The sequence below is a fragment of the Adiantum capillus-veneris genome, chromosome 23 (genome assembly GCF_014529385.1).
Source record: "Adiantum capillus-veneris isolate H3 chromosome 23, ASM1452938v2, whole genome shotgun sequence".
In the NCBI taxonomy this organism is placed as follows: Eukaryota; Viridiplantae; Streptophyta; class Polypodiopsida; order Polypodiales; family Pteridaceae; genus Adiantum; species Adiantum capillus-veneris.
This window is the reverse complement of record NC_140953.1, coordinates 29079360-29091649: the sequence shown is the minus strand read 5'-3', so window position 1 is coordinate 29091649 and position 12290 is coordinate 29079360. Positions and strand designations below refer to the sequence as shown.

At 41.5% G+C, this 12290-nt stretch overlaps 1 protein-coding gene across 1 annotated transcript in view; it reads right to left on the bottom strand.

The window, feature by feature from the left end:
* Positions 1-5571: 5571 nt before the first annotated feature.
* The window catches only part of LOC147427568 (uncharacterized), a 49503-nt gene continuing 42784 nt past the window's right edge, over positions 5572-12290 (bottom strand). The window contains exons 3-6 of the mRNA XM_086497284.1: positions 6968-7166; positions 6361-6730; positions 6082-6173; positions 5572-5982 (exon numbers count right to left, since the gene is read on the bottom strand). Of these exons, the coding sequence (XP_086353410.1) occupies positions 5923-5982; positions 6082-6173; positions 6361-6730; positions 6968-7166 (721 nt within the window). The 3' untranslated portion in view covers positions 5572-5922. The remainder of the gene's footprint in view (positions 5983-6081; positions 6174-6360; positions 6731-6967; positions 7167-12290) is intronic.

Below are 12290 nucleotides of genomic sequence, written 5' to 3'. Positions count from 1 at the left end.
AAATCTAAAAAATATACACCTCCTTCAAAACATAAAGTACGAACAAGTTAAAACGGACAATAGTATCAACAAAAATACAACACCTTAAAGCAAAGTGGATAACAATAAACAATAACTTGTGTGACTTAAGCAACCACAACATTATTATTAAATTATTCAATACAGTATCACTTAATGCACATTAGTCAATCTTATGTCATCAGATATTTTGTGTATTTAAGAGACATATTTTGAAAACAGTGTATACTTGCTTCAAGGGCTTTCTGGCATTTCATCAAAAGGTACATCTGGAATCATGATGCTATACAAGAAAAATATTCACTTGAACAACGCAATAAAAATAACAACACATGGTATTGAAACTATGGCTATTAATTTGATTCTTCTTGATTATCACACAATGAATGTGATTTCTTTCTATTGAAATCTTTCATCGTTCTTATCATCAATAGAACAAAAATCAAATATAATCTTTAATGGTTCTGACAATAATATGCAAACCGTTGTCACATGAGACTTTAACATAAACACCGATTCAAAAAACACTCGTTACAGGAATATCTCACCAACTTTATGAGCACTAAAAATTTGACAAAAATCATCACAAAACCAACAACGATACATCATTCAATATTTGATCATATTTAGATCACAAGAAATACTTTGGAATATTTTACTTCCGAAACAATTATTACTATTGGTTAGATCATTTCACAATTCCACAAATATAACAACAATTTTGATATATCACAACCTTATTAAAAGGTTCCTTCACTCCTTCCCTTGTTTAATTTCTAAAAACAGGACCCCAATTTCATTCTATCTCAAAATAAAATCAAAAAATCAAAATATTCTCTCATATTCCCTCCCTCCCTACTAGCGATTTGTGCATGAAATCCCTCCCCTCCCCCCTTTTGCCTCACCTTAGTTCTTCAGTCCCTCGCTAACATTCCTCTTGTGAATTCTCTCAATTTTCCATAGATGTCGCTTATTAACATTAGCCTCGTGAGAAGAGAGAGAGAGAGAGAGAGAGAGAGAGAGAGAGAGAGAGAAGGCGACAACTGACCACCCTAAATAGAAAGAGAGAAATAGAGAATCTGCAAAAGATTTTGCTTATTTTTCATTTTTTCATAATCATGTCCACATATTGACTTCACTCATAAAATATAGACAAAAGTTCCTTTTATAGATGAGAAAGCATTACCGTTAAAAAATTTGATTTTCAAAGCCCATCGTGAGGAGACCATATTATGAGAGGTGTGTGTGTGTGTGTGTGTGTGTGTGTGTGTGTGTGTGTGTGTGTGTGTGCACGCACGCACGCACGCATGTTAGGGTAAGCCCAACTTGTGGAAACTTGTGGGAAAGCCCTCTAGTCACCTAAGAAAAGATGAATGATATGGTCCAATAGCAAGAGGATGCAACCTCTTGAGCCAATAATCGTAGAAGCACTAAGCCTATTTGAGAGACTGTTTTCTAATCAATCTTTGCACTTTGAGTTTTAATCATTGTGTCTATATTCTCTTGCTTTATAATCTTGACTTTGGCTTAACTCTAACCCTAATTTCCTTTGCTCTAACCTTAACCCTAGCATCATGGTGAGCTTAAGGCTTCATCCACCATAACCTAGCTCATTAACGTTACTTATGGTTAAGCACCCCAATTCTTCCAAGTGGTATCAAAGATGACAATTCACACATAAGTCCAATTCATTTCTCTTTCCCTCTCCCTAATCACTAATCCCAAACTAAGCTTGGACACATTCTTAGCAATACCAATGAGCCACTACCCTTCTTTATCAATCAATTAGTGATTAGTAACATTTAATAATTGTGTTTGTGTATGCAATCTTTTTTTACTTCTATCGTGTTCATTCTAGCTTGCTTCATTGCATTATAGCTCTCATTGAAACACCTATTGCTTTGTGCAAAGTGTGTGTGTGGGGAGTGCTTCTCGATGGTTTTTAATAGAGATCTCAATTGCCAAAAAGGCATATCATCTGGACCTCCTACCAGGGTGTCAAAATCTCATCGTTTTCAACCTTCATTTGTTTGCTTAATCACTGATTTTGGAGAGCCATTAATCTATTTCTACTATTAGGTGTGTACACTTGTGTGTGTGCACCTTGAGTGGTGGGCGCCCACTCTAGTGTGTACACTTGTGTGTGTGTGTCCTTGAGGGTGTGGGAACCACCTCTTTATACTTGGAGGGTTTGACTCTCCTTTATTAAAGGCACTTTGGTGCCCTGAGGATCTCACGAGTCACTACCTTTCTCTCAACTTGCACATGCGCGGTCATGCCCTACCCCACATTCATCGTGTGTAGTTACTAGTCCGGTGCCTTTGAGCTGCGTCTCACCAAGAGCCTCGTCCCACCTAGTGGTTTTCGGGGGGGGGGGGGGGGGGGGGGGGGGGGGAGCTCTGCAACAGATAGCGAAAGGGGTCCCATGGAACAAATTGTAGCGCAAGCAGCGGCTAGACATAACCGCTTGAGCCCCTGCAAACTTTTGCTCAAAACCCAATTTTTACAGCGCATTAACAGTTTAAAAGCCCCAAATGGTAAAACGCTACTGAAGTCGTGCGTGCGGGTGAGGAGCATGCTCACTATGCGCTTTGAAGAACGAGCATGGGACTGCATAACCTGAGTGAGCTGGCTGTAAAAATTCCCGGATGAGAAAAAAAAGTCATGGCTGACCCTACCAGTTTTCGCGCACGGGCTTCTACATTCGCCATTGCGCTGCATAGCGCCTCCAGCGCAAGGAACATGCGCTCTAAACCCTAAATGTTTGCTGTGAGACCACTTTGTTGCAGCGCTTCAATGCTCCCTATCTGCTGCAGGTCCTCTGTGGGACCCTCCTAGCTCATCGGCCAAAAGCCCCATGGTTGCGTGCTGCACCTTGCCCATAATATCACACCTCAATGCCTTGCCCCAATCTGCTGCACCGAGTTCCAAGCCTGTCGGCTCCTGGATGTCTCTCAATTTGAAAGAGAGACTTGGTGCAGCCCTTAAACCCGTGCTCGTGATCGTTTGCCAACGATCGAGCTTGCAACCCCGTCCGGCCACCGGAGATAAATCACCTCCCTGCTTGCTGCTGAAACACTCGCCATCAAAGCACTTTGTCTCAGCCTGCGTCAACAAACCTCTGTGTCCACCACAACAAATCTGCAACCAGCCTGCGCTCGATGCAGGCAAGGATTTGGCTACATTGGCATCCACGAGCCTCATTTCCCACTCCATCGATTGGCTGCTCGCCCACGCTACCAAATGCATCACCAAATGGCTTCACGATCATCACACACTAAGACATAAGTCCTAAGTCGTGCATATAAGGCCGTTCTCACGCAGTTGAAAGATTTTTATATCCAAGATGGCATCGAATTACTTAACCCTAAAGGGGGAGTGTCTTAGTGCTCGCAGGCTTTAAGACGACTACCGCTATCGAGCGCTAAATCCTTTTTTCTCCAAAGGGCCGCATCACACGGTCAAGTTTTCACAAAGAGTAAGCGCGTTGATATGTATGCAATACCTAGGCACAAAATCACAATGTACTAGACACTTCCATTTTATATGGTAAGACCTTCCCAATACACACACACATGAGCACACACAACGACATGTATCCATGCTATGCAGCATTAGTCACGAAGATTGTACCCTCAACGTGAGCGTTAGAGAGAGAGAGAGAGAGAGGAGAGCTATGGATAAAAGGCTGAAACATGCCATGCCAATTTCAATTTATTAGACTTGTTTCAATGTTCAAGCATAAGTGTTATTTTCATACAATTGGGCCAAGTGGCACTCCTCCTTATGATTGGGCCTTCTCATAATTGTTATCTATACGCTCTACCTAATAACTACTTTCAAAAAATAAGCAAGCATCACATCAAGTTTTTATACCTATTGGTTTGATCCTCATAAGATAAAGCTCTCAAAAAAGAAGACCATCGTACAAGCAACAAATAGAAAATAGGGTAGCAGTGGCTTCTTTTTTGTTTGTGTGTGTGTGTGTGTTGCTGTACTAATAATACTTATACACAAAAGAACATATAATTCAAATGATAGCTAGCTTTAAACAACTGGACTATGGTTTGTACATATAGTTTTTTTACAATGTGGTAATAATGAGGTATGATTCCAATAATCCTATACATAAGTACTAGAGTTGTAGATGTCATCGAGGTTGAAATCAACCATGATCTTCAGAGTTGGATAGCAGCTAAGCTAAACCATTTAGAGTAAAGATAACATTCTAACGTACATTCATATAAACAAAACAACAGATTTGTTAACCTTGAATACGTATTACATGTGTCAAAAGACCTATTAGTTGTTATCCTTGTCTTACTTTAAAAAAATTAATTTAAACTTATCTAAAAAAAATTATTTGTATAAAGTTTAGAGTATGTAAATGTAATGCATCGGAAGGCCATCATCCCTTATGATGCAATTGAAAATTCTTGTATTTAATGTTATAATGTATCATAAATCAATTGTTTTCTCAAGAATTATCTTGATATAGTTTGTTTAATTAAATATTAAATTATTTATTGTTTAAAAAGTATGAACAAATTTCAAGTAATTCCTCCTTGTTTCAAGTTGGAGTTCCTAAGCTAAAACTACTTTCTCAAATTAGTATCCACAAGATCTTTGCAAGCCTTATCTTAAAGTAGCCCTTTACTTAATCCAAAATTTTGACTAACCATTCATAAGTCAACCATAATGATATTTTCAAAGTGATTTGAGAAGCCACTTTTTGCAACTAAAACCATCTCGAAGCAATAACTGAAAGAAATAACCAAAATCTCCATTTCGCAATCTCCGAGCCAAAAACCAAGCCATAACAACCCGAAGTCTAGTAGAGTACAATCTAAAGTGTATCAACCAATAAAAGCACTCAGCTAACTAAGTAATCCAAATCTAGCCAAAATTTTAGTAAACTCGGTAAAGCCCTAATCATGTGTAAATTACCCAAGTCAAGGATACCAAACCAAAAATTTATAACTTTAACAATCCGTCAAAATAATCCCAGCACTAAGCTAATGTGAATTTATCCTTATGAGTGAAGCACTAATTAAAATTTTAGTTTAGTATTCGTGTTTCGGAATGAGCACCCAACCTTTACAGCACACAAGTTAAGCCAATTTTTCCAAAGGGATTTAGTATCAGCAACAATTCAAAGCACACACATCCAAACAGAGTAGCAGAGTAGTGGTTTCCTTAGTCAAAAATAGAGACAAGGATTTAGACAACAATAAAGCTTGAAGAGTATCCAGGTTAGCAACTCCTATAACCAAATTTTTAGCTTACAATCTTCCCTAACATGCCAAAAAACTTCAACACGGCTTCATAATATCCTTTTCAAAGTCAGCAAAAAACTCATCATTCATGATGGATAGTGCATACCATAATCAAATCATACAAGATGAACATAACCTTAGGTGGACCCTAACAGAGCAAACGCTCTGGCAACAGCGAGAGATCAGATGTGCTCAACCTTAGGTAGACTAAATCACAACCTAGTAAAAAAAACACTTTTAAGATCACTAGAGCAGATCCGAGTTAGCATACTACAAAGGTCAAAATGCAGCAAGTGTCATTCATCGGTGAGTGGCTTAGTACTATTCCCAACTAATTCTTAATCTCAGCATGGATGTCGGTGCCTCCCCTTACCATGAGTAATGTGCACACAAGGCTATTTGCGTCTTTTGTCGATATACTTTGCTACCAGAATTCTCTTTTATTTGTTGGCTCTCAAAAATAGAAATGGTGCCTCATTTTGAGGCAAAATTAGTTTCTAAATCACTGTATACTACTTTCCAAACCATCTCATTATGAATGAATGGGTTTCTCCTCTCTTGATCTCCAAGAATTCCATACATGCCATAGAGTGCCGGACCCCAAAATAACACGGTACATGTGACAATTTTATAGTGTTTGCAGCTCAAAAACTTGATAGCCACTGCTTAAAATTTTTGCCTGCTCTAGCTGTCATAAACATAGGTAAGTGTTTTGGTTCGCTTTGAAGATTAAGTATGGTAAGTATGCTTGATCATATGCCAAATATTATACGAGTATGAAATTTACCATATGAGCATCAGAACAATTATGTCCCCCAAGCACTCGAAGGCTGGTGATAAGGATCTTGATGATGGGGAGAATGTTTGTCTTTTGATTCACTGCAAACAGACATCATTTTCATGATCAGAACAACCAACTTCGAGAATACTGTACAAAAATGCTCCACGATCATCTTCATGCATTGATAGGTCTTCCACCCACAAAGTTGCCATAAAGATACGACCACAGTACTCCACAATATTACAAACTAGGAACCTAATTCATGTGTTTGCTTGCCACTTCTACCTCTTCCTTTTGAACCCACAAAAGCAAAGCCCCTGTTGTGTCGACGCCCAAAACTAACATTGGATGGAACATGACCATGAGTGCTAAGCTTTGATACTGCAGATGTTAATGCCTCAACTTCCATTGCACACTCTCCTGAGGCCTCTTCCTTGTTTTCAGAAGTTTGTTCGTTTTGTTGAGTTGCATGCACAACCTCTGACTTCTTCATTCCGCCTTGATGCGGATGTAAGCGCTGACGCTGTTTCTGCGACAAATGCCTCTTTTTGTGAAATTCATATGACTTTGGAAACTTGTGCTTGTCCACTAAGTGTTGATGTCTTGATGCATCATTCAAAAACTTAGCTTCGCACCCCTCCACCAGGCATCGAAACTGCATAAAAGAACAGAGGGAATGAAGCATGCCATCAGATGTGAGCTTTCCATGTAGCATTCACGACACATATATCTGGAAACATTGACAAGCTCGATAAAGACCTATAAAGGCGGCCAGGGCGGGGGGAGGGGAGGACATTAACATGCACCACATATACTGTATTGCACTTCTCCAAAATCTTCATTCACAACAAAAGCTTTTCTATGGGAAAACTTCCAAAAAGGAAGAAAGTACCATGGGATGGCCGCGAGCAGCCTTCGCTCGAAAAAAAGAGTCGTGAGTTTCTGAGATATGCAAGTCCAAAAGTCGGCTTGTTGGAAAGACACGAGAGCAGACAGAGCATACAGCAGTATGCCTGGAAAAGAAATGTGTCTCTAATTCTCTCAGTCCGTTCAATGTAGCTTTACATCCCACAACTGGACATTTCACCTTCCTGCAAGCCAAAATCATGCATACAAAAAACATGTAACAACAGAAGGACAAGAAGAATAAATGCTGCTCAGTGATAAATATCAACACACTCCCACACACTTCTCAACATGCACAAATTTATAAATGTACATACGTGTATCTGTGTTTTGTTTTTTCAGCATACTAAGAAAATTAGTGGTTTTAATTAACTATCACTTACGTGTAGTCACACATCAATCAATTTGACTTAGTACATTGTAGGAGACAAGATCCTGAATTGTAGTAAAGTTGCTGATACACTTAATTTTCCTGACATTATGAGCACTTTCAGCATGCTATTGAATAAAAAATTTCCCCCTTTCACTAGCTCACATATGTAGCGTTTTGCTCACATTTTTAGGAAGTTTCCAATCAAATCTTTTTGAATTATACTGGAGCAGGACTACTCACTTAACACTGATTCTTCTGAATCTCTAAGTCATCGGGGGACTAAGCTCTAAGATGGTGTATTAATCGAGCCATTTTCAATCACTTCATCTAGAGGGTACTAAGAATCAATTAGTAAAGTAATTGCATGGTAACATGTAAAATTTAAATTGACAGGGAAAATCATTCTTATTAGACACCTTCCCATAAATGTCAACACTTAAGAATCTCATTTACATCAATAAATAGAGATGCCACATGCTTGCATCTTTCTTATCAGAAGGCTCTAGTCCCTATTTTCTTGCCCCTTTACAAAGAGCCACCAGATTACCTTCCTCCGTGTCTGCTAATGTCATGTCAAAGAAACTTGGACAAGTCATTTCATGCAATCATTGGTGATCTGATTGACAAGCAGACCTTGAAACTTCACAAAGTCAAGCCCAGCAATCCTCTTAGCAATAACAGGAGTCATCTGCAGTCATATGGTTTGATTTGCCTGTGCTACTGTAGCTTAGTGTGGCCTTCCAGAGGTGCTACCTTCCAGGTGGACTTTCCACCTTGTCTCCAAATGTCCATGTGCGTGAAATGGAAACAAGGCTAGATCAGATCCTATCTGAGGTCTCTCTCCTGTTGCCAAGCTGCTATTGACAAATCAGGTACTGGGCACTCCTGAGGTCGTCTCGCATGAAGCCAGATCCCTAAGCTGTCTTGCTCTGTCTCATATCAAGTCCTCGCCCTGAGCTGACTGACAGTGCCATAGCTCCCCAGCTGAAAGTCATCCCTTGCAAAGGGGGGCCATCACTCCAAATCCTGAACCAAAACTGTTGGGGTTGTGGGCAGTGCCTCTAGGTCCCCAAAGGATGCCCGCAACCAAGGCAAACGAACGGGTGTCCATATGCAAGCCAGACCTCCATTGCAATCCCTCAGTGTGCGACCAGCCACTAAAAGGCACTAATCCTACGAGCCTGGTGACTAGCACAAAGCCAAGTCCAAAAGTCTGCTAATGCTGGTGCTGTGCTGCTAGCTGGCCAGACACCTAGCCATTAAAATATGTCTGCCAAGCCAAGCCACAAACTGGAAAAAGGAAATTCCAAAGTGGTTGGGAGAGGCAAAGGAATCTCACCTCAACCATTCACCTGAGTCCCATTGGAACAGAGCTAGAGGCCAAGCTCCGAAGGCCCATGACTGCCTGCCCCCTCTAACCATTTCTTCTGGATTTGGGTCAAGAAGCCATGGTCATCCTGATGCGGCAAGCACTCTAATCCTTTGAAAGGTGCACTCCAAGACCATAGCCGCCTTGCATTGAATCCAAGAAAGCAGACGCTCCTCCTGCACAGCACTGCACCTCATCCAGACAAGCTCTGATCAGAATCTCTAGCTGCATAAAACCTCCCATCCACACTGGGGCCTGCAACTCAAAATATACTTGTCAGTCTACCATCAGCACTGTCTGTATATCCAGGTGCGTAGCCAATCCCCCCGTATGAGTCTCAACCTATCTGTGCACCTCCTCAGGCATGCTACAGAACTTTATTCACTCCCCAAAGCTCTGAGTGGGACACGCCACCCTGGACCAGAAGCTACATCTAGTCTAGCATCCAACATATGTCCATGCTCTCTGTGCAGCAAGGAATTCCATATCAGAGGCTATTGTAGGCGCTCCTCCATACAAGCAGGCTGGCTCTCACTCATGCATGAGTGCAACATCTCCTATGCTCTGAGCAAATTCATGGGGAATCTGTCCTCCCGCGACTTTGCACATCTCTATAAAGATCCAATGAGTCTTTGGGTGCCACCGGCCGCCTGCTAGGGTGACTCGAGTCTGAATCCTCAGGAATATTCAAAGGGCAGCAATTTTCCCGTGGTAAAGCCATGTAATTGAAACTAGGCCGACATCTATGCACGTCAACATCTAGAGTCTCCCCTCATGGCTAGCTGTCGAGACAACGCGAGGGCCAATCGAGCATAGTGAGGACCTGGAAGCTCCCAAAAGCTATGTATGAAAGATACTGATCTAGTGCCTCAACCACAATCGGTGTAAAACATCATGACTAATTATCACTCATTTGATGAGACTACAATTGGTGATTAGCACATATTGATGACACATCTAATGACAAAAATAATTAAGTAGGCAATGCACTCAAGACTAAGGCAACGTCCCTTGAGCTGTGAAATATGGCCAGCCAGGTGCTTTTGGTGACAATGTGGTAAATTACCTCTTGTTGGATCTTTTAAGGATGGACAGTCCCACACGTGCCAAAGTTGCCTGGTCGGTTATCACTCTATCTGCCACGCGGGGTAGTCTCATTGATCCTGCCTCATAGAGAAGGGCCATGCTAGGGAGGCTCATTGTTTGCGGACTCTCTCGAGTGCTCTGCCCTGGAAGAAGCTTCTCTGATGCACCGTCGCTCACATTCAAACATCCAGAAATCAACAAGATTATCAGACAAGATCTAACACTGATTGATACAAAGAGGACATGGGTGACTACTCCTCGAGAGTTGGGGAAGAAAATGGCTTTCTAAAAAGAGCATTTTCCTCACATTACGAAGGATAGATTTGTATTACCGTCGAGGTACATGGATTCACACCTCTCACACATGCTTCCATGTGTCATAGAACAGCTTTGCCCCTCCTTCCATCAGCTGCAGTAGAGACAAAATAAATACACTCCGGTATCTCCAAAGCAACGGATATGCCGGCCATGTGACTTGGAGCCAAAGGTAGAGGTGGATTACATATGTCGATGCCCAAAATATTATCAGATATGGGAAAGCAACAACAACAAGAAGAGATGTTGAAAAAGAAGCTTTGAAAGCTAAGTGGCATTGCAACAATTGTGCAGAACAACGCCATTCTTGGCGGATGTGACCAAAGTGAGTTGGGGAGGCTTCTACCTCTCGACTGTTGTAAAGGTCTCACCCTTTGTTCATTTGGAGATGATACTTTCACAGACTTCTCTATGGACATCGAAGGTTGAGACGGTTCGAGATTCTTGGAGTTGGATCCTACATAGTCGTGCTTCATGGTACACGACACATTCGAAGGATCAATTGTCCAAAATGCGTTCCTACTCACAATTAGGGGCACCATGGAGTTCATTCCAGGCGGCAGAGAGGGTATGCACACCTCCAAGGTACTATAAGCTCCAAAGTTGGGTTTCCGTCTCATGTCACTGTAGGAAATGTGCAAGTTGGGCATTGAGGTGGTCTTCACGAAGAATGCACTGTCCATATAAGATCTAGACTCCAGTATGGAGGTGTTATGTGCAGCGGAAGTGATTTATGGTGTATTCTCGGGATGAGTGCTCAGTGTGTACTCAAGATCCCTTTCGCTAATGGGGGAGAGAGAGCCCCCCTTTACTTCATGAGAGTTGTGCAATAGACTAAAACAAGAGACATTGAAACTGTGAGTGAAAGTGCTATGTGTGTGTGTGTGTGTGTGTGTGTGTGTGTGAGAGAGAGAGAGAGAGAGAGAGAGAGAGAGAGAGAGAGAGAAGACTGACACTAGATGGGATCCCAAACATCTAAAGTGCATGGACATGCACGTCCTGCGTACAGGCTCACAAGGGTGCCAGAACACTTCCTAGGTTGACCTAAACCCTAGAAGTAGGAGTTACAGCTTGTCCACATGCACATAGGGTTAGATGTACACGTGACATTCCCCTTTTCAAGGTGCATGCCTTGTAGTCTGACAACAACTCAGGATAATCTGTGAAGAAATCTTCGTCCACCCACTTGGCTGTGTGGGTGCCGTGATATTTGATATTTGAACTTCACAAAGGACTGCACTGCTTGCTTCTTTGGACTGTGCAGAAAGCGATGTAGGATAATCTGCTTCGGCTCTATGTCTTTAACTTTGTCTACGATCTCGGGTTCATCTTCAAGAATCTCCGCCGAGGGAGCTCCTTGAAACAACTGCAACCACAATTTCATAGACACATCTGTTACTTTTCTGATGACTGGAAAAAGACTATGCTTCCTACATGACTGTGGGTAAAATGCAGATGAAAAATGTGACAAAATGCCAAACCTTTCAACAAATACATGCCAAAACAGTGATCTAAACTTGACTTTTCTACCTAAAAACTATCGACTTTGGCAAACCACTAAGGGAATACCAATGCTTGATGGACAATCGAGCTAATGCTTTTACGATGACTGTGTCTTGCCAAGAAATGAAGATGCAGAATGTAATTGACATGACTTACCATGGTGAACCATCGTGTATGAATGCAAACTTTCTACCTTTCCTAGAGTGCAGTTCCTATAGTTGTGCTCATCCGTGAGTGAATCATGTGCATCGTGCAATATGGCTTTCCTATGAAAAGGTAACACAAAAAGATGGTGACGAAAAAACAAGAGACCGCCACGAATGAGAGACTCAAAAAATGCATACTGACTTTTCATGCGAACAAAAGATACTTCTTGAATGAGTACTGTGGACCTTGACTCGAGAGCCAAGATCGGTCCTTCGTAACTGATTGTATCTGCAATGGGGTTAGCTTTTAATCAAGCAAACCACCAAATTGCTCACAAGACTGGAACCATCTAGCTTGACGGTCACTCTCCATGTTCTTGTTTGATTTTAGTAGTATGCATGATGTGATTAGTGACTCTCATGAAGAGCGCACGTTTAGAAGTTTTTTTAATAGATCCCATTGTGATCTCTGGATTTGCTCCTTGCATGCACTTTTCCTTCACGCATGAATGTCCTA